The 26,734-nt window shown below is 51.4% G+C and overlaps 1 protein-coding gene across 5 annotated transcripts in view; it reads right to left on the bottom strand.

Annotated features, from left to right (window-relative positions):
* Positions 1–26,734, bottom strand: part of ncoa2 (nuclear receptor coactivator 2) — a 78,234-nt gene that overhangs the window by 46,218 nt on the left and 5,282 nt on the right. For 4 of the 5 annotated variants that reach the window (XM_030348341.1, XM_030348344.1, XM_030348345.1 and 1 more), the window contains exons 2-4: positions 13,827–13,909; positions 3,786–3,893; positions 1,033–1,205 (exon numbers count right to left, since the gene is read on the bottom strand). In XM_030348341.1, the coding sequence (XP_030204201.1) occupies positions 1,033–1,205; positions 3,786–3,874 (262 nt within the window). In that variant the 5' untranslated portion in view covers positions 3,875–3,893; positions 13,827–13,909. The remainder of the gene's footprint in view (positions 1–1,032; positions 1,206–3,785; positions 3,894–13,826; positions 13,910–26,734) is intronic. The other variant, XM_030348342.1, reaches the window with a different exon arrangement.

The raw sequence follows: 26,734 nt of genomic DNA, 5'->3' as shown, positions 1-26,734 counted from the left end.
GAGAGCGAGAGCGCAGACGAGAGCCAGAGTGTTTTCTGTGTGATTCTTTTTTTCACATCATCATTGCTCAGCATTGCGTAACCTCTTTGGCGGAGTAAGATACAGAAAGCCGAGCCTGTAAGCCCGATGACTGGTGTGCGCGCGTGTGTGTGTGTGTACCTACAGCTCTGTAGACAGACGACTCTTCTGATGAGCTAATGTTTATTTACAACTTTAAAGGACTAACTGAACTAAAATTAAACTACAAATGAACGCCCTGATAGAAACACAGCAGCGGCTCCGCACAGCCTAGAGCAGCACCAACAGTATTCCCAACAGTATTCCCAACAGTATTCCCAACAGCACCTTCAAGGAAATGCCCATCGAGACAACGACTTGAAACGACAGCGGTGTTCGGAAATATAACATCATCCTTTCCTGACACTACATCAAAAACACACTGTTCTGTATTCTAAAGAAAATGCACAAATATAGCAAGGGGTTGAAATACAAAGGTTTGGAATGCATTCATTTGCATAAACTATAGACTGGGCACCTTGCCAAGTAATTCTTACAATACATTTCAATATAGAGTCTGCATTTATGGGTAAATATTGTAAGCATTGATCGAAACTCTGGTTGTCAAATTCCCAGTGATCATCTTTGTAATACCTGTCCATAGTCCATATCCCCAAGCTTTGCCCCGTGGCTCGGACTGAATGAGGCTTTTAGGCTGATTGGGAGAGCCTGGAGGGGCAGAGCCATTAAATATGGGAAGGCTTCAGACGGCCAGCGATGCTAAAGCTAACCCAGTGATGCCTTTTTCACTGTTAAGGTCACCCAATCTTTTCAACGGCCTTGAGTTCTGGCCTTGGGAGGCTAAAAGCGTGCACACGCACACACTACATTGGATTTCCTTCACACATGCACACAATTCATTCAAGCTCAACCACACACACAAATTACACTTCATTCACACACAAAGTACACTTCATTCACACACAAAGTACACTTCATTCACACACACACACACGCACACACACACACACACACCTTGCTCCTTGATTTGTCTGATCTGCTTCACCGTCTCCTTCAGGATGGCACATTTGTCGGGCTTGACGTTGAAGTTGTCGATGTCGTTGAAGTTGGCGAAGATGAGCTCTGCGAGCTCCTCGATGTACTTGTTCTCGTGCTCTCGGTTGCGCTTCTCGTTGCTCCGCTTGGGGCTGTGGAGACAGCGGGGGGAAAGACGGACATTTAACAAAGCCCCGTGGAAGGAGGGTCTGTTGCTCTACAGGCTCTGAGGCTGCACCATGCATCAACTTATATCTTCATGCACACACACACACACACAAACACATGCACCGTTATTGCTTTCATTTCGCAGATGCTTTTATCCAAAGGTTGTCTCCTAGAAGCTGGGAATCTGCGTGTTACTCATGATGCCGACAGGCAGGCACAGGAATCGAACCCGGTACCGTACGGCTGGGAGACCTTTCCGAGCCAATTTAATCCCACTCATTGTATTAGACTATAATTTCCAAGGAGGGTTTGGAAGTCCGTTGCAAGCGTAACATTTTCATTTCTCGATTTTCACCTCGATTCAGGAGGGAGCTTCATTATGCACCGTTGTCGCCTTCGTCAGTAACAACCGCCAGTAAACGTCTGCAACGACGCCAGCTCACCCAGCTGCAGCTACGGAGCTACAGAGACCACGGAGCTAGAGACCACGGCGCTGCAGAGACCACGGAGCTACAGAGACCACGGAGCTACAGAGGTCACGGAGCTGCAGAGACCACGGCGCTGCAGAGACCACGGCGCTACAGAGACCACGGCGCTACAGAGACCACGGCGCTACAGAGACCACGGCGCTACAGAGACCACGGAGCTGCAGAGACCACGGAGCTGCAGAGACCACGGAGCTACAGAGACCACGGAGCTACAGAGACCACGGCGCTACAGAGACCACGGCGCTGCAGAGACCACGGAGCTAGAGACCACGGAGCTACAGAGACCACGGAGCTACAGAGACCACGGAGCTAGAGACCACGGAGCTAGAGACCACGGAGCTAGAGAGACCACGGAGCTACAGAGACCACGGAGCTAGAGACCACGGAGCTAGAGACCACGGAGCTAGAGACCACGGAGCTACAGAGACCACGGAGCTGCAGAGACCACGGAGCTACAGAGACCACGGAGCTAATGAGACCACGGAGCTACAGAGACCACGGCGCTACAGAGACCACGGCGCTGCCCTAACCACCAAACAGGACCTTGCTGCATTGATAACTAAAATGAAAACCTCTCCTTGTTCTGAAGGACAGCTCTCCCGGTCAGGGTGGAGGACCTCAGGTCATCCATACAGCTTCGCACGGCCCTGAACATACCTCAGCGTTCTGTTGGGTTCTGTTTGGACGCATGTTAGGGCCACATGGCCCTCAAGTAATGCACTGAAGGCCCCCGGGGAGATGGCACAGGGCTGGCCTGATGCAGCAGGTCTGAACCTCCTTGGGGTCATGTCTGTGGGCCTTATTTACGTTGGGATGAGGACAATTTGAGTAAACATGGTTTGGAGGAGGGGGCAACTTTGAAGAAGTGGTAGAAATTAATTTAATGTGGCGTTTCTGCTTCCAACATTGCTATTTCTGTGCGTTTACGAAGGATATCCACACACCGGAATAAAAGAATGACGTACAATGAAGTGAACATCCAACTGCATTAGGGAGCACGACGGACTCACTTTCAGCGGTTATAAACACTTTTGTAATAACTATAATTCATCCATATACATAAAGATCAATATGTATAAAGATCCATATATTCATTCAGAAATTGTATTTGCGTACGATAAACCCCTTGAGAGGAATCCTCTCATTTTCGAGGGGGTCCTAAAGGTACATTACAAGACAAAAAACACTCAACAATTTACAGACATACAACAACAAAGACAGCAGGCATCAACACAAACATAGCAGAAATGGGCACAAGACTGATCACAACCTCTCAATGACCACAAATTGGCCATAGCATTAGCATAGTAAGACTGAAAGAAGAAACATAATACTATTGTAAGAAAAAAAAAGAAAAAATATATATATATATAAAATAATAAGAATAAGAATAATAAAAAAAGAAAAATGTATATAACATTATCTGAAACACATGCAGTTTAACTCAAAATAAGAAGAACTATATACATAAAGATCCATATATATAAAGAACTATATACATAAAGATCCATATATATATAAAGATCCATACACATAAAGATCCATATATATAAAGATCCATTCACATAAAGATCTCCATCTCTTCAGATGAAACCAACCGGACTCTAACTAAACTAATATCTATCTATCTATCTAAACATATTTATAATAACCGGACTCAGGGGCATGAATGGTGAGGTTAGGGCTGCAACTCAGGATTACTTTATAGATTCATCTTTTAGTAATTTAGTAAATAACAAAATGCAAAGTGATGTCTTAAATGCGCTTGCCTTATCTGACAAGCAAGTATTCTATTTATAAAAATCCATGAACCAAATATTTAAAATTGACCTGGAACAATAATCAGCAAATCTTTATAACTTGTACCTAATCAATAACTTAAATGATGAATAGATTATTTGAATTTGAATGGATACATTTTCCATCAATAGACTAATTGACGATCGCCCAACAGTTTCACCCCAAGGCAAGGTGCAGAGATGTTCTCCTCGATACAAAGACACAGGTGTAGCCGGCCGGTCGGGGTACGCAGCAGGGGGGGCAAGAGCAGCTGGTGGACGTGGGGCTTCGGCTTACCTGGGTCCCAGAAGCTCTGTGGAACATTCTTTACGTTTCCGGGACTCTGCCCTGGACGGGTCAGATGGGTTTTCACCGACACCACTCATCCTCACTGCATATCCGCGCCTGGGGAGACACAGACACAGAGGGGAGAGGTGAGCTCAGAGGATATCCGCAACAGGCTGGTTGAGGGTCGTTCAGTCTGGCAACACGGGTCTGTAAATTGGCAGCGAGGTGGGATTGGATAGTAAACAGCTTCCTTGTTTCTATAAGTGAGGTTTTTCAACCGGCTAATTTGACAACATGAGTCTGTAGGCTGTGTCTTGACACAGCCCTCAGACTGACACACGGGAGGTGGATAGAGTGAGGGTGGAGCAGGTGGAGAGTGGGGTGGGGGACGCATTCAATCACGTCTCTCTCGGGTGGCAAGGCTCTCCCCCCGGAGAGAGCAAGCAGGAGCTCTCACCCAGGAGGATACCCGGATGCTACGGCAGCAGCGGCCGGGGCCAAGTCGCAGCCAGAGCTGAGCGGATTTGCACACACAACACGTGTTTGCGCGAGCCTTAAGAGAAAGCTTTGTTGGAAGTGGATCCAACAAAGGCAGCCTTTTTTTCTTTTTCTGCTCCAGCTACAAGGGGAGACACATAAATAGAAGGCTGTTCAGGATTGATCCCTCCATCTCCTCGGTGGACACCGGTCCAAGTGGACGAACCCGATAGATAACACGGTGTGACGGACGCACATGACGCGCATGTCCACAAACACACAGATACGCACGGCTTCCCTTTAGTGCAGGATTAAACATCATTCACTGGACAAGGAAAGTGCATTGTGCCCTGATTAAGGACGACTATAAAGTCTAACCGTGCCCGGGAGAGAGACACAGGACGTTCTGTCACTGCGCTCATGAGATCCAGAACATTCTCCACACTCCGTGTCTCTTTATCCCCGCTCAAACCCCTCCACCGCCGGCAGATAGTCAGCAGCAGACCTGTGGCTCTAAACCAACCGAGCGATCAACCATTGAAGACCACCCAGCGTGTCCTTAACCAGCAGCCATCAGCCTTCATCCACACGTCTGGACCTCAGGTGGGAGGGGGCAGCGGCTGCTCGCTCCTGGGTTTATTAGTGTGTGCACGTTAATGCTTGTTGCCTGTACCTGCCATGAGGTTAGCATGGTACACAGAGAGCGAGAGAGAGCGACCCCGAGACAGAGACCCCGAGAGAGAGAGCCCGAGAGAGAGACCCCGAGAGAGAGAGAGCCCGAGAGAGAGAGCCCGAGAGAGAGAGCCCGAGAGAGAGAGCCCGAGAGAGAGAGCCCGAGAGAGAGACCCCGAGAGAGAGACCCCGAGAGAGAGACCCCGAGAGAGAGACCCCGAGAGAGAGACCCCGAGAGAGAGAGCCCGAGAGAGAGAGACCCCGAGAGAGAGAGCCCGAGAGAGAGAGCCCGAGAGAGAGAGCCCGAGAGAGCGACAGCCCGAGAGAGAGAGCCCGAGAGAGAGAGAGCCCGAGAGAGAGAGAGAGAGCCCGAGAGAGAGAGAGAGAGCCCGAGAGAGAGAGAGAGAGAGAGAGAGACCCCAAGAGAGAGAGACCCCGAGAGAGAGACCCCGAGAGAGAGAGACCCCGAGAGAGCGAGAGCCCGAGAGAGAGAGCCCGAGACAGAGAGCCCGAGACAGAGACCCCGAGAGAGAGAGACCCCGAGAGAGAGAGAGAGCCCGAGAGAGCGACAGCCCGAGAGAGCGACAGCCCGAGAGAGCGAGACCCCGAGAGAGAGAGAGAGAGAGCCCGAGAGAGAGACCCCGAGAGAGAGAAAGACCCCGAGAGAGAAAGACCCCGAGAGAGAGAGACCCCGAGAGAGAGAGACCCCGAGAGAGAGAGACCCCGAGAGAGAGAGAGAGAGAGAGAGAGAGAGAGAGAGAGAGAGAGAGAGAGAGAGAGAGAGAGAGAGAGAGAGAGAGAGAGAGAGAGAGAGAGAGAGAGAGAGACCCCGAGAGAGAGAGAGAGAGAGAGAGAGAGAGAGACCCCGAGAGAGAGAGACCCCGAGAGAGAGAGAGCCCGAGAGAGAGAGCCCGAGAGAGACCCCGAGAGAGAGACCCCGAGAGAGAGAGCCCGAGAGAGAGAGCCCGAGAGAGAGACCCCGAGAGAGAGACCCCGAGAGAGAGACCCCGAGAGAGAGACCCTGAGAGAGAGAGCCCGAGAGAGCGACAGCCCGAGAGAGCGAGCCCGAGAGAGAGAGACCCCGAGAGAGAGAGAGCCCGAGAGAGCGACCCCGAGAGAGAGAGACCCCGAGAGAGACCCCGAGAGAGAGAGCCCGAGAGAGAGAGCCCGAGAGAGAGAGAGAGAGAGAGACCCCGAGAGAGAGAGCCCGAGAGAGAGAGAGCCCGAGAGAGAGAGAGCCCGAGAGAGAGAGAGCCCGAGAGAGAGAGAGAGACCCCGAGAGAGAGAGACCGAGACAGAGACAGACACAAAGAGGTGAACCCATATCTATGTGAGCAAGTCTGCCGGCAAAACGAAGAAACGGACAAGATACCGAAACAGATGTGGCCCTAGAAGAGCACACACACACACACACACACACACACACACACACTCGCGCACGCACGATTCCAGTAAGAGCTCACAAGGCATGCCACGTTGGTACACACACACTGCGGGCCCTTAACCATGGAAACGGCTTCAGCACACCGTGTGCGTAGCTCGGCCCGTTACATAACAGCCGGCTGCGGAGCGGTACGGGCCCCAGCGCGGCTGGGGAGCCCTGCGGTGAGGCTGCGCGGCGGGGCTAGCGGTGAGGCTGCGCGGCGGGGCTAGCGGTGAGGCTGAGCGGCGGGGCGAGCGGCGGGGCGAGCGGTGAGGCTGAGCGGCGGGGCGAGCGGCGGGGCGAGCGGTGAGGCTGAGCGGCGGGGCGAGCGGCGAGGCTAGCGGCGAGGCTAGCGGTGAGGCTAGCGGTGAGGCTGAGCGGCGGGGCGAGCGGCGGGGCGAGCGGTGAGGCTGAGCGGCGGGGCGAGCGGCGAGGCTAGCGGCGAGGCTAGCGGTGAGGTTGAGCGGCGGGGCGAGCGGCGGGGCGAGCGGTGAGGCTGAGCGGCGGGGCTAGCGGCGGGGCGAGCGGTGAGGCTGAGCGGCGGGGCTAGCGGTGAGGTTGAGCGGCGGGGCTAGCGGCGGGGCGAGCGGCGGGGCGAGCAGCCGGCCCAACAGGGCGGCTCCCTGTTGGGTCGTATTGGCCTACTTTAAGCTAATGGTCGGGCTGTGCACGGCAGAAATCCAAGCCTGGCAACTGGGTAGAGGAGGGGAGGGAGGGAGGCAGGGAGGAGGGAGGGAGGGGGGACTCCCAGCCACCGTTCTTGGACAGATATAAGAAGGGGTCTTGACAACAGATGGCATTGTTGGCTGGTTCAAATTTATGGATTATTAGTGGGATAAAAAACAACATCTGGTGGAGAGAGCAGACGAACTGCATCTACTGGAGGGCCGCTGGTGAGAGTGTGTTTACGCATGGGGCCCCTCCCCTACTGCGAGGGGCCCCTCCCCTACTGCGAGGGGCCCCTCCCCTACTGATACGTTAGCGTACGAAGAGTGGTGCTGGCAGCTAAAATGAACCAAGTCTCGGCGGCAGAGGTTACAAGTCTTATTAATGAGAAGAGGAAAAGGCCATTAAACAATCATAAGCAATCCGCACTCTCCGTCCCCATTGGCTGTCTCCCTTCCAGCGTAAGTTACCATGGAGATCCCGGGCCCCCCCGATAGGCTGAGGCCGGTTCTCTCCGGGGCTGGCCGTGATTGGTTGCCTGTCTCTCCTTGACACGGCAATAACGGCGTGGTCATTGCCCATTGGGCGGGGGGGAACAGGGAGCCTGGCCGCACACGTCTCAATGACAACGACGCAGACAGCTAATCCATCCGTGGGGGGGGGTCCAGACCCCAGCGGAGAGGGGGGGGGGGGGGGGAGTCTGGACCTGGACCCCAGCAGAGAGGGGGGGTGGTCCGGGTCTGGTCCTGGTCCTGTCACTCCCATTCGCTTAGCCCCTAAGAAATTGGGGGCTAAGAAATTTGCCCAAGTGCTTCCATTAGAATGCATTATTAAGCTATCTATGCAATTAGCTTATTTGCAACGTTAGCATGGCTAACACTGTTGGCTTGGTGCTCCTGGGGGGGGGGGAGCAGCGGTGTCGTTGGGTTCATTACCCACGGCCGACAGTAGAGGAGAGCCTTAATGGACGAGGCTTGAGCACCGGCGGCCCGGCAAAAGGCCACGGCTGACATTGTTTGCGGCCATGTTCCCTTCTGACACATCAAGGATGTCCCCGCGCGGCTCTGGCGCCTCGTGACACTCCCTACGCCGTGTCGACGGCACGCATGCATAGGTCGCATGATGATGGATGGGCCCGTCGCATTGCTGTCGACCGCGCATTTTAGCCAGAGTCTGTAGCGCTGCTTCTTTTTGCTGTTGCAGAGAAAACCAGACTTGAGTGGCGAGTATGAGAAGACAAAGATCACGCGCTGATACACAGGCACGACCCAAGGTGAAAACGATACCCAATCTAGTTTTAACACATTGCATAAGTGCATCTTTATCTGAACGCGTGTTTCTTCCTCTTCTACAAGTGTTCCCCAGTGTGGTCTCCGGAAGGAGACTCTGGAAGCCCCCCCCCCCCCCGTTCAAAAGATCACCTCGCGTTCAAAACACCGGACACGGTCGAGTAACACGTCGCTGAAAACTCCTCCCTGTGTGATCACTTCCCTGGGACCCCCTCCCTGTGACCCCCTCCCTGGGACCCCCTCCCAGTGGGACCCCCTCCCAGTGGGACCCCCTCCCTGTGTGACCCCCTCCCTGTGTGACCACCTGAGCGTAGAGGACCAGGACGGCTGTGGACACATCCATATTGTCAGCAGGCGTTATGAAAGCAGGCCAAAAGGTCTGCAGAGAGAAGCCGTGATAAGTATATGTCACACGAAACAAACAAACGCTTTACGCTCCAGGCAGTAACACTTGGGACGAGAGGAAACAAAACAAAAACGTAAAAAGGCCTGGGAAATATGCGTGTCGTATAGGTTGATGGTCACGTTTATCTTTAAATGGGTCACAGTGCTGATGGAGAATACCATTCAGAAACAGTCGCAGTGAGGGTCATTGTGCTGGTTATTGGAGACGGAGGTGCGACGGAATGCTTTCTTCTTTCTTTCCTTTGTCACCACTCCTGAGATATTGATAATTTTAAGGGCATATATTCTTCTCATAGTACTTAATGAAATGCGAGGACACTGGGGATTTGAATTCATGAATGCACACACACACAAAGTATTGCCCAAGAAGAAAGCCATAAATCGCCATGGCAACGAGGTGGAGGATGTGAGATGAGGTGCTACTCTTAGTAACTGGAGCAGCCTCTTGGATTTCATACAGTTGTTAAACTACTCCCCTTCCTCCTCCCCACCCCCAGTTATGAACTCAGGTGTCTGCTTTCATCGGGGCGGGTAACACCTCTATCCTTTCTTTTTCCCCTCTATTACACCTTCCAACATACAAAATAAACACACACACAGGGCGCAGGCTGCGTGCGTGTGTGTTGATCTCCGTGGGCCAGCGCGTGGGGCAGACGGTTTACAGGCCCCTGCGTCATAGTGCTGAATATGGGTCGCTGGCATTCTGCTGCCTCGGTGTCAACACCCAGCCTCAGCAGAACGCTGTGGCTTTACGTTGGAGGTACCTGTGTGTGTGTGTGTGTGTGTGTGTGTGTGGTATCTTTTCTCCCCGGTGTCATTCCGCCAAATACAAGGCGATTGATTCCGAGGGAGCATCGCGCCGCCACACACGCGTGTCTTTGCGTGTGTCATGGTGGCTGTCTCCCTGGCATATTTGTGTAATTGTTTTGACTTTGTCAGTAACCGACGGCGACAGCGGCAGGACACAGATTAGTCCAACAGTTACAACCCCTATCCCCCCTTCAAAAGTCAGAGCCATAGCCACTCACCAGAACAGACTTCAAGAGAGCGACAAGTTGACACAAAAATAAATCTATTGACTTTGAGAATCCTTTCCAGCAGCAGTTGAAGGGAGGTGATGGGGTGTGTTGGTGTGTGTTGGTATGTGTGCGTGCGGCCGTGCGCGGCTGGCTGGCTGTGCGTGCGCGGCTGGCTGGCTGGCTGTGCATGCGCGGCTGGCTGGCTGGCTGTGCGTGCGCTGGTATCTTAGGTGACAGAGGAGCAGGTTCTCCAGGCGGGAGCTGGAGTCATACAGTCTGGCCGGGCAGGCTTCACCCCGCTCTCTCTCTCAGTACCGGTCGTACGTCAGCCCGCTGTGACCTGTACGTCCTGCATTAGGACACTGGTCCACGGAGAGACACCCAGGACGGGCTGGGTTTGAGTCCCTCTGGGGTGCTGTCTGAGCTGGTCCTCATGCAAAGTTTAGAGCCGGCAAGGGATTTTTCTCATGATATCGGTATGCTTCACTAATTGGACATGTCTGTGCATGTATATATATATTTCTCAATACTATGAATTTTGTGTGCATGCATATTATGTGCATACTCATTAAAATATCTTGTTATTTTGAGCAGATCAGACCAGCACCAGTATGATAATCACTTCTCTAGAGCCCTTTCTCTGTACAAAATGCATGACATCATTCTCCAACAACAATACATTGGGATATACACGGTGATGTTCTTAATAACATTAATAATGAGCCTCATCAATCCTGCATCGCAGCAACACTGGCAGCTTATGTGATTATGTTCATGTTAAATCTACCGTGTTTACATATTCATGAATTTCACACTATAGCCCGGATCAAAGTCCACCAAATGCATCCTTAAAAAGCCTTGACAAATACCCTGCTTACTCTATTCATGCTTAAACGGCTCCAACCCACACAAAATAAATAAAGATTGGCAATGTTCTCCGTGCCATAGGGGGCTACTGAAGAGCAGCGCTGGAACATGAATCACCCGTTCCACTCCTTCTCTATGAAACACAAGTCAACTAAATAACCAATCAACCACTTAATCCCAGAGCCGGCCACACTGCCTGGACGCCGGGGGGGTGATGGTGTGTGTGCGGGTTGGGGGGGGACATACAACTGTGAGTTCCTTTAATCATGTTTGTTTGAGGGGTTCCGTCACGCGGACACACTCTGTGCTGTAGGGACCCCAGCGGCCGCTCATGACTGAATGTGTTCCCGCTACGATGAGGAGAACCTGGGCGTGGAGGAGGACTGAGTACCCCCCACTGGCAGAACAGGAAACCAGGTCTGTGGGAAGGACAGGGGGCTGAAAGCACAAGGGAACAAACCGATGGGGGAACGGGACACACACACACATTATAATATTGGTGACTGAGGACTAGATAGAAGCCAAACACTGAGGTCTGGAGACGCACTTGTGTTTCCACAGCTTGTGTGGGTGAGAGATGTGCGCTGGGAGCAAAGAGACACGATACGCCTCACTGAGCAGAATGACAATTAGAAAAAAATATTGTGATGTATAATTAACAGTAGGAGAAAGAAAACACACGACAACGTGGCAATTAGTTCCCATTTGTGTCAGGGTCCTGGTGGATAAAAAAGCTACTAGGTCCATATGTTGTTGTCACGTCATCAAAAACCCATTTCATAAATCTGTTGAAAGGTTCCCTAGTATGGAGCCTTTCGCAAAGTATGCATAAAACATGTGTGCAATTAAAACACATTCATTGTGTAAGAGGTTATTATAATTGATGCAGAAGGTTGGGGGGGGGGATGTATGGAATTGCTCCCTGGACACACTATAAACATGAATCCAGATGTTTCGATAGCGGGCTGGAGTGTCAAGTCAGCTCGGATTAAGAGGAACGCAGCGGGAGGGGGAGAGAGAGAGGGCGGGCGAGAGACACCCAGCGTGCTGTGCATCAGACAGAGTCGTAAACAGAGCCAGAGCAGGTCAGGGGTGGGAGAGTGAGCAGGCTCCAACAACGACCTACCGGTGCTCGTTTCCCCACCGCCCCCCTCACCTGACCCCCTACAACAAGGCAGGTGTACCCCGTCACACCCTGCCTCCGCACGGTCCGTCCACAATCACTGCAAGGTAATGGCTTTAAAGTGCCAGGCTGCAAACCTAGAGGACCCCCCCCCCCTCCCTAGTGCTTTACAGAAAGCTGATCACGCTCATGAATCTTTAACACCGGCAGTGGGCTCAGTGTGCTGCAGGAAGCAGTGGAGGACACGTCTGCATGATGAACACACTAAGGGCAACGCTAGGCCATGTTGGCCGTGAGGGAGGGGCAGACAGCGCCACCTCCACCCTTCAAAGGGGACAGAGACAGACAGCGCCACCTCCACCCTTCAAAGGGGACAGAGAGACAGACAGCGCCTCCTCCATCCTTCAAAGGGGACAGAGAGACAGACAGCGCCACCTCCACCCTTCAAAGGGGACAGAGAGACAGACAGCGCCTCCTCCATCCTTCAAAGGGGACAGAGAGACAGACAGCGCCTCCTCCACCCTTCAAAGGGGACAGAGAGACAGACAGCGCCACCTCCACCCCTCAAAGGAGACAGAGAGACAGACAGCGCCACCTCCACCCCTCAAAGGAGACAGAGAGACAGACAGTGCCTCCTCCACCCTTCAAAGGGGACAGAGAGACAGACAGCGCCACCTCCACCCCTCAAAGGAGACAGAGAGACAGACAGCGCCACCTCCACCCTTCAAAGGGAGACAGAGAGACAGACAGTGCCTCCTCCACCCTTCAAAGGGAGACAGAGAGAGACAGACGGAGAGAGAAAGACAGCGCCTCCTCCACCCTTCAAAGGGAGACAGAGAGACAGACAGTGCCTCCTCCACCCTTCAAAGGGAGACAGAGAGAGACAGACGGAGAGAGACAGACAGCGCCTCCTCCACCCTTCAAAGGGAGACAGAGAGAGACAGACGGAGAGAGACAGACAGCGCCGCCCCACCCCTCAAAGGGAGACAGAGAGAGACAGACACACAGACGAGGAGACACCGACAGAGAAAGGCAGAGCGAGGGCTTGACACACAGCAAGAGAGAGAACAAGGAGAGTCAAGGAGCAGGGTTTTATTAACTGGTATGAATGAGCAGCTCTCCACATCAATCCAGCCGCCCATTCGTCTTCCAGACGTGGTGCCGCTGGGGAGCCTCAGACGTCCATGTGGAGGAGCGGCCCGTCCACGCATTTAGATAAATACCTTCTGTCTGATTAAATGTGTGTTCCATTGTATTAATGTCAGGTACACTGGGAGAGCTCCTCCACAGCGCAGACGGACGGGCGCCAGCCCAGTGGAGCATCCAGATTGCCTTCACATGTCCAACGGGAACTGTGGGACAGGGTTCCCATTCGGACGAGCTACTCTGAGCACAAATCAAAGTCTTGGGTCAAATGTCACAATCAAGGGCCGACCCTTTCAGGCCGGGGCCATCGCAAAAACAAAATCCTAAAAAACATAAGAGTGGAAAAACGTTTCAGATGGATAAAACGAGAAGGGTGGAAATAAACCTCAAGTTTACAGTGAAAAGGGATGTAAGGTCCAAGTGTTGTTGAGTTTGGACAGAGGTGGACAGGCCTAACTCCACAGAGAATGCACTTTAAACCTGCAGGGCCTGTTCAAACATTGAACCAGATTCAAACTGGAAGATAAAGGAAGCCGGGAGCTGATCAAGCACATTCAATGAGGAAATACGTGGATAAAATAACATTTTGTTATTTGCAATTGCATTATCTAATCCGACCGTTATTGTAAGGATGTTCAGTTAAATTGTTGAGTTAACAATGCCTAATCCCATGAGGGAAACTGGGGCCACATTACAAGAATAATTAGCAGACCTCATCTAGGTCAATATAGAGAAAACCTTCCATCTGATATTCTCAAACATCCAGCCGTTAGCCTGTGTTGGCTTCCGTTTTCAGGAGCGCTGGAGAGGTGTGTGGAGACTGAAGGAGCACGTCTCCCTGGCTCAGTGGGACCTGCCCCATGCTGGATGTTGTTGTTGGGGCACGGTGGAAGTTGTTGTGGTGGTGGCGCTGGCGCAAGGGGGTGGGGGGGAGGGGGTGCTGGCACTGCATGCAAGTCTCACCTTGGCTTCAGTCCATAAAGTCCCTCAGGGCATTGCTGCAGGACGCCAATGCTGGGAAATCTGTGTGCATCCCCCGCTGCTCCCTGCTCCACACCAACGGGGGAAAGAGAGAAGAAGACAAGCGCCTAGCAATTAGAGACCAGCTCACAGGTAGGAGAAACGGAGCAGAACCAAATGGAACAAAGACAAATAAACAGCAGTGCCAGTGGTGTTCTTGAATCTAGTTTACCAGTGTACACTGTCTCAACTCAGTTCGTCCCTTCTGGTTAGTACCGTGTTCTGTGAGGCAGGGCATGTCTTGAATCATAATTCCAAACGTAGGTTTTGTAAACTGAGGTACATCACTCTGCTGTTTAATAAAAAGCCACATGATATGAATCATCGCTGTTCTAGGACAGCTAGCCGAATATGAAGAAGCACATGCAATAAAGCGGTTTCTGTCCTAATCTCAAACGTAAAGTGTGTACATTCATTCCCTTAACGTATAGGTCTAGGTATGGTTTGGTAAAATATCAAGGCATAAAGAATCGTTACACTGCAGCTACCCTTACGTAAGCAAAGTCCTGAAGTAAAGCTCAGTCAACAACAAGCACTGGGCCGAAGGAAGAAAGAGAAAATAGGTTCTCTGATCTAGTGCATAGGCCTGCGTCACCTTTCACCTAACTGATAGCACGAAGCACTAACCAAAGATATGGGGCCAACAGTTCACATGACGAAATCAGAATATGAACCAACCAAAGAAATTACACCGTAATCGCCATGCCATGAAAAGCTCAAGTTTGGTTTGGGCCCGCGGGTCACGCTCAGAGACTATAGGAGGAGGAGGAGGAGGAGGAGGAGGAGGAGGAGGAGGAGGAGGAGGAGGAGGAGGAGGAGGGGGGCGAGGAGGAGGAGGAGGAGGGGGGGGGGCGAGGAGGAGGAGGGGGAGGGGGGCGAGGAGGAGGAGGGGGATGGGGAGGAGGAGGAGGGGGATGGGGAGGAGGAGGGGGAGGGGGATGGGGAGGAGGAGGGGGAGGAGGAGGGGGGCGAGGAGGAGGAGGAGGTGGAGGGCGAGGAGGAGGAGGAGGAGGGCGAGGAGGAGGAGGAGGAGGGCGAGGAGGAGGAGGGCGAGGAGGAGGAGGAGGAGGAGGGCGAGGAGGAGGAGGAGGAGGAGGAGGAGGGGGATGGGAGGAGAGAGGAGGAGGATGGGAGGAGGAGGAGGAGGAGGAGGCGGCAGGTTGAGTCTGGACTCCTCGGGGGCCTCCTGCCCTGATTAAAGAGGGGGGCCGCGCCACACCGCCGCTAATCATGACGAGCAATTAACGGGTCGGGGAAAAACGGGGATTTCAAATTAAAAATCATATTCTGGTTCAGATAATTAGACAACGCAGCTCGTAGACCCCATAAGGACACCGTTAGAAAAGAAAAAAACGTTGACAGCTTTGAAAGAAAAGGTTTTTGCTTTATTATTTTGCCATTCTTTTTTTCCAGGTTGGAAAAAAAGCAGCTACGTGAAAGAGGAGCCGGCTGCTAACGGAGAGAGACCCCCCCTCCCCCCCCCCAAACCAACGCCCTTTGGGGATTCCTCTCCAGTGGATGCAGGGCGCTGGAGGAATGTGCCACTGTGATGTCATGGTCCCGAGCAGGGCGGGGGGGGTGCTCCAGGGGCCACCGGAGAAAAGGTGAGCGCCGCCCCCTCCTTCCCCCCCGCTGAGTGGATCAACAACCCACACCACCAGGGGGCAGCGCGTAGCGCACACGCACTACCCACAACACAGACAGGACAGCTGGCCCGCGGGGGAGGCTAGCTGGAGGCTAGGCTAGGAGCTGGAGGCTAGGCTAGGAGCTAGAGGCTAGGCTAGGAGCTGGAGGCTATCCGAGGAGCTGGAGGCTAGGCTAGGAGCTAGAGGGTAGGCTAGGCTAGGAGCTGGAGGCTAGGCTAGGACAGGGAGGCTAGGAGCTGGAGGCTAGGAGCTGGAAGCCAGGCTAGGAGCTGGAGGCTAGGCTAGGAGCTGGAGGCTAGCCTAGGAGCTGGAGGCTAGCCTAGGAGCTGGAGGCTAGGCTAGGAACTGGAGGCCAGGCTAGGAGCCGGAGGCTAGGCTAGGAGCTGGAGGCTAGCCTAGGAGCTGGAGGCTAGGCTAGGAACTGGAGGCTAGGCTAGGAGCCGGAGGCCAGGCTAGGAGCCGGAGGCCAGGCTAGGAGCCGGAGGCCAGGCTAGGAGCTGGAGGCTAGGCTAGGAGCTGGAGGCCAGGCTAGGAGCTGGAGGCCAGGCTAGGAGCTGGAGGCTAGGCTAGGACAGGGAGGCTAAAGCCAGGGCCAGCGTCCCCTGGAAAGTGCTTTTCAAAATGCCACTCAGCAGGAGCGTGAAATGTACCCGAGCCATTAAAGCTTGCTAGCTCAGCGGCTGCCATTTACAATAAAGTGCAATTTCATAATCCCTGCATCTCTCAGCTACACCTTCCTTCCCCACCTCCGCATACGCTTAACACTGTGCCACCAGCCCGCCCCCCACCCCTCCCCACCCCTCATCCTCAGGAGGACTCTCCTCAGAGCATTAGTACTCCGTCACGTGATGGCCATGTCAGCCCTGGCCCCCGCCTTGCCTGATTGGCTGTCACTCACTGGAGTGAGTGACTGGGAGCAACCGAAACCTCAGATATTAAGTTAAGAGAAATATGTAGAGTCAAACATCTCTCCCCTCCAGACACATGACGGCCACTACTGGTCACTCACTGGAGTGAGTGACAGGGGGCGGGCAGAGGGGTAACTAACCAGCGGTTATACAATCATTCTTATTCCACACGTTGTGGTTAATTTGAAAATCAGACACACACACACACACACACACACCAAAAAACAACAACAATGACCAAGCATTTATTATTGAATATGCCGAATCACCTCTGTGTTGACCAAACCCAAACATTACAACGATGACAGCAACACGAAGAAGACGACCGTAGTACTATGCCCCATTGCTCATGGGCTCTGTGGATCCAGTAAAGGGTGAGGATGTGTGTGCGGTCCTCCCCCTCTCAGTGGTTGTCCTGCGTCAGCCGCACGTGGGCCCGCGCTGCAGCGCCTCCACCCAGCCCGTCTCCGTGAGGCCACGCCGGGCGTCCTCTCAACGTAGGCCTGGCCTCGTCAGAAGCCTTCCTGACCTTAACGGATCGGGGGCGAGAGTGAGACGCTAGACGAGCGTTGAGGGGGTGTTGCGTTACTCTACAATTATGCGTTTGTGTGCGATCGTGCACACCCACACGGGTCCGTGTGCAGAACCCACAGGCTGAAGGACTGTTGTTGCAGCAGCGGGCTCTGCAGGAAGGGGGCAGGGCCTCGACTTCCCTCTCCCTGGCCTTTAAGGGCTATTCTAATTGGCTCAGGCACAAGAGTGTTAAGTAACACCTTGGTGTAGTTCAAACAGACGCACACAGGCAGCATACAGAGCCCTGCCATGCTGCTGCCGCGCTCTCCCATCGAGCTCAGCTGTTTGAAGGCTAGGCTGGCCCTCCATAGCGGCGGGCCAGCCTTCAAACGGCTGAGCTAATAACGCGTTCACGTGGACTACATTGAAACATGTACAGGGAGCAACCGAAACCTCAGATATTAAGTTAAGAGAAATATGTAGAGTCAAACATCTCTCCCCTCCAGACACATGACGGCCACTACTGTATGCATAACTTCAAGGCCGCAATGTATAGGACCTCAGGTAGCCTACAGCTCATCGCCTAATGCACTCACAATCCCGTCCATCTGTTGGTGTTTAGGGGGAGGTCAAGTCTGGCGAGGCAGCCGTCGCTCACTCACTAAACCCGTTGGACGCAGTTAAACTGTCGCCGCGGGTAAACCCAGTTCGTTGGGTTTCATTCTGGCTCCAGAAGGAGCAAAGGGAGACTGAAAAGCAGGGGATGAACCCAGGCGGCCGTGTGAGCGCCTGTGCTGGGGGCTCACCCCACACAGCCCCAACAGGCCACCACATCAGACAGCTGGGGGCGAACCCTGGACGCTCTGAGGCGGCGCTCTGAGGCGGCGCTCTGAGGCGGCGCTCTGAGGCGGCGCTGTGGGAGGCCCGCTGTGTGATCTCCTGTCCGTGTGTGGTCATTCCCCTTTCGGGAGGGTTTCTTTCAGGAGCTTCTGGCTCCGGACAACTGGCTTGTCCCCCGTCAGCAGTGTTCCGCCAGAGACGTGCTCGGGGTCGCTGAGCAGAGGGGCTGTGGGGGGGTTCCTGAGGGCCGGGGACCGGGGGCTCGGCCGTAATCCCAGACTTTCTCCTGGAGCTTGTGATGGACCCCTCAGCGAAGAGCTTTTGTCACTCGTGCTCGGCTAACGATGCTAACGAGCCATGGGGCTAATGGGCCAGAGAGAAGGAAGAGGAGAGGGACGGGACGGGGAAAAGGACCGTGGTGGATGTTTCATGTGGTAGAAATTGACTATAATGGCAAGGTCACAGGAGGGGTAACCACCAGTGGATGCCTTGTCGACGGCCTTCTGAATGGCCCACTAATGACCCTCTGGATTCAATAAGTACCAAGGCTGAGGTCAAACCTCATGACAACACCCGGGCTGTGTTTCTGCGCCGAGCCGGGGTCACACCAACACTGCGCTGCCAGCTTGCTTTTAACCAATAAAAATCGATAGGCTTTGTTCCATCTTGGGAGCCCTGAAACAATTACACATGTGAGGTGTCCCGTGTCACACAGGGACCTGCCTGCTATCGCCCTCGGAAAGGCCTTACTTTAGATGACAGATGGCCAACTGCTTGTCAAATGCTCTGTAACAACCAGAACAATTTACAGAAAACCTGTGAGAGGAAATGAAAAAGCCACTTTCAGGTTAACCTCAGTTAACAAGTAAGAACCCTAAAGCCATAATTACCGTACACATTTACTTTAATGATTTAGAAATATACGACCATTCATTCATGTTGTATCCAGGGACAAAATTGTTTTTATCAATTCATTGCGGCATTATGGATTAATTCAACGTGCACTACAGCTGCTAATCAGATAGTCACTGCCCGTTACTATAACAGGGAAAATACACGAGACGCTGATAAAATGTGCTGTATATGGCGACGTCATGGACAAAACAACACATGCACGCAGACATGCACCAACAACTGAGGTTTAGGTATGTGATGAATGGTTGTGACAGCAGGGCCACAGAGCACTTTAACGTTGTGATTCTGGCCTGCATTCAGTGAGCCGGTGTTCAGGCTCCGCGGGGACAGTCCGGGGCGCTAGTCAACCCCTGCATTACCTGATTAGCAGCTCTGGCTGCGCCACCGACGCTGGAACACATAATTGGAGTAGACAGAGCAAAGAGCAAAGCAATGCAGACCTCCCCCCCTCACCGGGCCAGGACAGCAAGACAGGATCAGGTAAAAACCTTCATGAACGCGTCCATAACCTTTATTAGCATTGGGAGTCAGAAGACAGTTATTATTTATTCCCCGTAGTTAGTCGTGTTTCCATGCCTTACTGCGCCGGTACCCAAGTTCAATTGAAGGACGTTTGGAGAATTTATCAAGAATAACGTCTGCACGTCAGTCCTGAACATCGATTTATGGCAATAACCCAAGGATGTCATGCATCAGGACACCCTCAGAATATGCAACACAGCGGTTGGATTTCTCTGCCCAGGGAAGTGACAGAAAGCTTTGGCCGGGCTGCTGGGCTCAACGCAACACTGCTTCAATGTTTGACAGGTTTGGAATACTTTCTCCTCTCCCATCTCAGGCCCTGTTCAGACCAGTCATTTAGATCCTACTCAAGGGATCCAATCACAACCAGACAGCCACAGGTATCCAACCTACTCAATTTAAAATTGGATAACCAACCAACAGGGTATTGGGAGGCACATGAACACATCGATAACGTCGGTCCTGGTTCGATCACAGCCACTGTGTCGCTGGGCACATTACAGGACGCATTTCTTGGTAGCCTGCCTGTGTCATCTGGGAAACTGATTGAACAATAATTTTTGATATGATTTAATAGATGCCTGCCACCATTCATTTACCTAGCTTCTAATGCGTCAACTGACCACAGTGGAAACGGCAGAGGGATTCTCCAAGCTGATGGCTCCGTGTGGAACTCTGCCTCAATTTATGTAACTTGCACTGGGCTGGGACAGCAGGATGCATCATGGGAGTTTCTGTTGGTAATACTCTACATTTTGCGATGGCTCTAGAATTAAAGTAAATAGACCGTAACGTAGGCTTATCAAAAATGTGTTTGCTACGTTTTGTTGCGTTAAGAAGTTAACGCAACAATGTCTCGACATGCCAGATGATGTCTCAATGAATTACTAAACAATGACCACAATGACTATCTACCACTTCCGTAATGGAGGTCATTGCGATGTGAGGTCACCAGGTACAAGTCCCATCTCATTTAAATCCTTTACCAATCCTGCAGTTACCAAATGAGGAACCCACAGTTCAGACTATGCATTTTCACTTGTACTTTTACCAAACACCAACCCAACTCAACACCCAGTGAGACGCAGTGTTCAGGTCAGAGGGCCAACACAAAGGGATCAGTGCATTGTGCTGAAGTGTCCCCCCCGACACCGTTCAGCCAATCTGAATTCGTTCAATGGCCAGTGTTTGACAAGATGGGAATTCTATCAATATCCAGCGTTCCAGAGGAGATAGATGTTAGGGTTTGGTAGGGTGGAGCCTGACCCTATTCTCCCCAGCCGGGGGTACCCTCCCCCAGTAACCCATATGTAGCGGGCAGGGCCTGGGACACGCCGCCCTATATCGGCTGCAGTGACCTTAAATGGCCGAACGTTCGTCAAAACATGCACACTAAGCAGATCAGCTCTTCAGTTCCCCAAAAACCTGCTCGGAATCACGGCCGTGCACTACGGACCTCCACCCGGTGCTTGTGTCAACTATCAGCATCAACAACCAACTGAGCAGTTCAGCCGCGGAGGAGGACTCCTGGGCCTGGCCATACCCCGATCCAGTCAGTAGGGTTAGGGTTAGAGTAGGGTTAACCCTGATCCAGTCAGTAGGGTTAGGGTTAGAGTAGGGTTAACCCTGATCCAGTCAGTAGGGTTAGGGTTAGAGTAGGGTTAGGGTTAGAGTAGGGTTAACCCTGATCCAGTCAGTAGGGTTAGGGTTAACCCTGATCCAGTCAGTAGGGTTAGAGTAGGGTAGGGTTACCCCTCATCCAGTCAGTAGGGTTGGTTAGGGTTAGGGTAGGGTTAACCCTCAACAGGACCGCTTTTCAGGCCATGTGTTCCATATCAACGTGCGTCCTCATGACGCTTCCATCAGGGCAACGCCTCCCTGGTCCTCTACATCAGAGGAGGTCAGCCCTGGACTCCACCGGGGGGCTGCCGGGGGGGCTGGCGCATTAATAATAATAATACATAAATAATGCTCCTTTTCCTGCCTCGGCCCTCTAGGTTCCTGAAGGCGCCATGGAGGGGGTTTGATATCTGGGGCCAGAGGAGGGAGTAGAGACGATTTCTTTTGACGCCCCGTATCTTCAGGTGCAAAACCGCATGTCTCCGGTGCAGAGGGATCCATCGAGATATTTTCCGCGTATATTATGGATAATTTTAGACAATTTTCGGTATTTCTTTAAGGCGAAATTTTAAAGTTCTGTTACAAAGATTTTTTTGTGAGAGACATGCTGAATAAATACATCATGTTTTCAATCTCAAAATTAATTGTTTGAATAATCGTGATTTCAATATCGACCAAAATAATCGTGATTATGATTTTTGGCGGACATGGTGGTGGAGAGTATGGAACCCGTAAAGGGACATGGGGTAAAAAAAAAAAAAAAGTTTCTCGTGAGCACGATAAAGTATCTGGTGCGCACGACAAAGTATCTCATGAACACGAGAAATTATCGTACGCATATAACTGGCAGTGTGTGTGCGAGCATGCATCGTCAGCGAGTAAGTGGACGAGCGAGGAGAGCGAGCGTTAGCGTGCATGTCAGTTTAGTGAAGTAATGAACGAGTCCAGTTTTGTGTAAGAATAACGCAAAGGCGTTATTTTGCATAGTGATGGAGAGACATGTCCCGACCAACTTTGGGAAAGAAATGATTGTCCCTACCAATATTTTGATTTATTATTGAATAAAACAGAAATAGGGAGAGGTCGCGGCGAGAAGCCGCTCGGTTCGTATACCTCACGCGATGGGCACGAGCACCGATTAAATATTCATGTGAACCTCTGGAGCACACGCGCACTTCTAACCTGCCTCCACGTTATTCACTTCAGAAGTTCCTAACTTCTACTCACCTGACCTTTTTTACAGTAGGCTACTTTAAAAGGTGAATAAGTGCACATGCAAATCTAAATTTTATTTTAATAAAGTATTTATTGTTCAGCATGATGCAGTCTACGTAGTGATTTTGGGTGACGTCTGTCAAGTGTCCCTACCAAAGCTGAGACCAAACTTACTTCCTTGGAACAAAGTACCCAGCTGTCAAGAATCGGTGCCCGCTTCATTCCGACCATATTCCGACCTCTAAGCAGACCCACTGCCGATCAAAGTAAAGAAGGGTGTTGCCCCCGAGAGGGCATCGGCCCTGGAGGGAACGTCTCCCCAGTGCTCCTCGGTCTGAGAGCCGACAGCACGAAAGGTGCAACACAAACCATCTCGTAGTCAGAGGCGGAGTGCAAGAGAGAGTATACGTGCTCCATAGTGCGAGATAAAAATAAAGCACATTAATTTTAATGATTTTAGCTTGTGTGTGATTTATCGTGGGCACGGGCACACATAGGCTAAAATCATTCAAATTAAAAAAGAGGCTGGCCAGGAAAACAAGGGATTTTTGGCCCAATGACGTCTTTGGCATCACTCCGCAAGTAGTCCGGTAACTTGTCAACCCCAGCGTCTTCGGTTGCTAAGCGACGTCAACGGCGGACTATTTTTCTGCTGATCAACACTACGAATGCTGGTTACAAATAATTTGTAAAAGACACACCATGAAGTTATTTTTCCGTTTAGGCAAGTAGCCGTGTAATAAGCGGTATAATGTGTAGAACGTCGCCCTTCAGGGCAAACCAAGACACCTCCACTGCGCATCGGTGTCCTGTTCGCCCTGTCGGGGCTTTAATACTGACCGGCGTTCTATACATTATCCGTTACAGATCTGTTAAAGCACAGCTGTGCTTCTTTGAGCATTTTCTTTTTTAATAAACCTAAATAAATGGTTGATGGCGAATACTTTACCCACGCTTTACCCATTTTGTTCAAAATATCGTTAGAATATTGTATATCGCCACTCGAACAAAAAATATCGAGATATGAGTTTTGGTCCATATATCGCCCAGCCCTACATCCTATAAATACCTAAATTCATTCATATTTTTTAAAGTACTTCCCTAAAACGATCCCTGCAGACAAAGAAGAAATTGTCAGAATGAGTTGCCTTTCCATCTAAAAAAGAAAAAAACAATCCATGGCTAAATATCATTCCTAAAAAACATCATTAAGTTAGCCTCATGAGTGTGACTGTATGCCAGGGGCCGCCCAGGCCATCAGCCAGTATTGATTCATTCTCCAGTATCTCAGCACAATGTTATTTTTATAGTAAATAATAATAAGTCATTAACAGGGCTTTAATTTTAACCAGGATTGGGGTGGAGCGGCGCGACAGATTGCAGGACAGGAGGCAGTGGCGTTGCGTCACCGGGCCGACTGCAATGAGTGAGGCAGAAGCTCCAGCCGCTTTGTGAATTAACTGAGGAACGCCGCGGGCCGGCTGTAAATCACACCAACAGGCGGCAGGAGCAGCTCCGCCTGAAGACGGTCTACAGGCTCTGCACCGGCCCCCGGTACACGGGTCAACCCCCGGCCCCCGGCCCCCGGGTCAACCACCGGCCCCCGGGTCAACCACCGGCCCCCGGGTCAACCACCGGCCCCCGGGTCAACCACCGGCCCCCGGTACACGGGTCAACCACCGGCCCCCGGTACACGGGTCAACCACCGGCCCCCGGGTCAACCACCGGCCCCCGGGTCAACCACCGGTACACGGGTCAACCACCGGCCCCCGGTACACGGGTCAACCACCGGCCCCCGGTACACGGGTCAACCACCGGCCCCCGGTACACGGGTCAACCACCGGCCCCCGGTACACGGGTCAACCACCGGCCCCCGGTACACGGGTCAACCACCGGCTCAAGGGTCAACCACCGGCTCACGGGTCAACCACCGGCTCCCGGTACACGGGTCAACCACTGGCTCCCGGTACACGGGTCACCGGCTCACGGTACACGGGTCAACCACCGGCTCACGGGTCAACCACCGGCTCACGGTACACGGGTCACCGGCTCACGGTACACGGGTCACCGGCTCACGGTACACGGGTCCAACCCGTAAAAATGCAACGAAAAACATCCATGGTACAAAAAGTTCTGCAGACTACAAAGGAAGAGGGCTGAACCGGGACAACAAACGCCTGCTTTGGGGGGGCCATTCCACAAGGGTACATCCTGATATCATTCAGGTAGGATCAGGATCCAATCATGTTACTTTACAGTACAACCAAACTAATATCCTTGCTAAAAAAGAAGATGGCCAGACATGTTATTGACAGGCTAGATGGAATCCCAGAGAAAAATCAGAAGAGATTCCCTGATTGGTCAGAAATTAGACAGAGTGGTCAAAGCCAAATGGTCTCAGCACAGGTATGAGAGAAATCAACGAGAAATATGTTCTTTACATTTCACCCACTTATACCTGATGGATGACAACGCCATTTAAGCAAATAACAAATGATCATTAGGGATGCACCGAATATTCGGCCACCGAACATGTTCGGCCGAAAATGGCCCAAAACATAATGTTCGGTTTCGGCCGAAGGAGTAAAAAGGCATAATACTCCGAGCATTTTTAATTATTTATTAAAAAAAATATATATTGTTCTTAAATTCTTGCTATAATGTCTGCTGGAATGTTAGAAAACGTTCAGCATTAAATAAATATTTTATATCCAATTTGTAATTGATTTTTTTTTATAGAAAAGCAAGACAAAAAAGTTTATTAAGGACATTTAATTGTTTGATTTATGCAATGGTGAAAAATTAAAGCAAAATGAATGATAAACATTAAAAGACACATTCGGTATTCGGTTTCGGCCTTCGGCCAACTGTTCATTTCGGTGCATCCCTAATGATCATGCTATAGGTCTTGCCCACAGCATATTCTAATAGGCCTACATCCATTGCATTAGGCTTCCATAGACCATTCACCATGGATTAAAAATAAATTATTGCTATATTATATGTTGGATCCAATCAAAAACAAGATTTTGATGGTGAAAAATTTAAAAATTAAATAATGGAAAGTGAAACCCAGGCTGTGCATGTTAACTCTATTCACACTCGGTTCACACGAGGAGATCTTTGTGTGCTTTAAGGAAATGACAGCTACACAACTACGCACAAATCGCCACAGGCAGGGATAACCCCAAAACCCACTGGTGAACATTATTCTCCCCGACGGTAATCTGAAGTGAATTTTTAGGTTTTTTTAACAATGGATTAAATGCTAACCCTCATTCACCTATTTTAAATTAATTGTTATTATTTATATTAAATTATACTTGAAGCTTAACCCTCACTCTGATGAGTTAGGGTCAGCTCTGCTCAGAGCTTCACCTGCCACACACAGCATTGCGTTATACTACAGGTGTCAGGGAAGTCTAACCCTTGGAGGTAATTACCCTCCAAGGGTAAAGAAAGTGTGACTTAGGACTTGGCTGAGAAAACATTGCCATAACATAGAACATATAAGCCGTAGTAACTTATAGAATGCACACTGTAGCAAACTACTAGATGATCAATAATAGAGTTTTTTGACCTAGCGTCAGGGGGAAAAAGATGAAGTTTGCCCTCCTTACATAATCTAATATCTAATCAGAGACTAATCTAACACTTGAATTATCAATACACACCTTGTTCATATGCGCTGTGTCTCTACTGAATAAAGACTACTTACAAACAGTTAAATAAAATGATTATGCAACGTCATGGTTCAAGAAATCTGACAACCGAAACTAAATGGAGACATCAGAAATGTTAATGACGTGTTAATTACAGTTGGGTCATCATGTTTCGTACATATTAGTAAATACCACACACACGGTTCAACCCTGTAGCGATTAACCATCTCAGAAGGTTTACTCCAACGGCAGAGCCAAGTAGGGAGAGGCTGACACAAACACCCCAAGACAAGTTCTCCACCACCGCCTCCTAGTTTGTTGTTGTGCAGCTAATGGGTGGGCTTTGTTGTTTGACTAGGGCCCAGCTCCTCTTAACCGTGTCACTCCGAAGGCTGCGTTTCCCTTGGATTATGTTACAGAACGCACACTGGAACCACATGGGAAGAGGTGCGCCGACAGCCTGCCCCAATCACCGCCCAGCAACCTTCCAGGAACTACGCAACTTCAGCGGAATACCTGATACGCATGGGCGGCATCAAAAGAAATCCAAGTAAACAATGAAACTGATATTTCCTGTATTCACCCCTTCCCTCTTGGCATCACAGTGACCCCTGCACCAAAGTACAGGATTCAGAGCTTAAAATAGCTGCTTCTGCACGTTTCCTTGGCACCACTACAAGACAATTAGAGCTGCTGGCCGCACCCACGGCACACGCGTTGCCCAACGGCCTCACTCGGGCCGGCACCCTGAGCGCCCCGCCAGGCCAGGGAGAACACAGCGCTCGCTCCCTTCGTGTACCTCTGTTTGTGGAGTTCCTTCAGGAGCCGTACTGCACGGCGTGTTTTCTAGGACGCCCACCCACCCACTCTGGCAGACACTCTCAATCCCTCGAGCTTGCTCTCCCATCAGTGCCAAGGATTCAACCCAGCGGGCTAGAGGCCAACCACATGCTAGCACTCTTGCTAGCGTCAGAGCCAAGAGCACACAGCAGCAGCAGCAGCACTAGTCT

Source organism: Gadus morhua, chromosome 23 (assembly GCF_902167405.1).
Source record: "Gadus morhua chromosome 23, gadMor3.0, whole genome shotgun sequence".
Taxonomy (NCBI): Eukaryota; Metazoa; Chordata; class Actinopteri; order Gadiformes; family Gadidae; genus Gadus; species Gadus morhua.
Note: the sequence above shows the minus strand (reverse complement) of the source record. Positions and strands in the feature narration are given on the sequence as shown.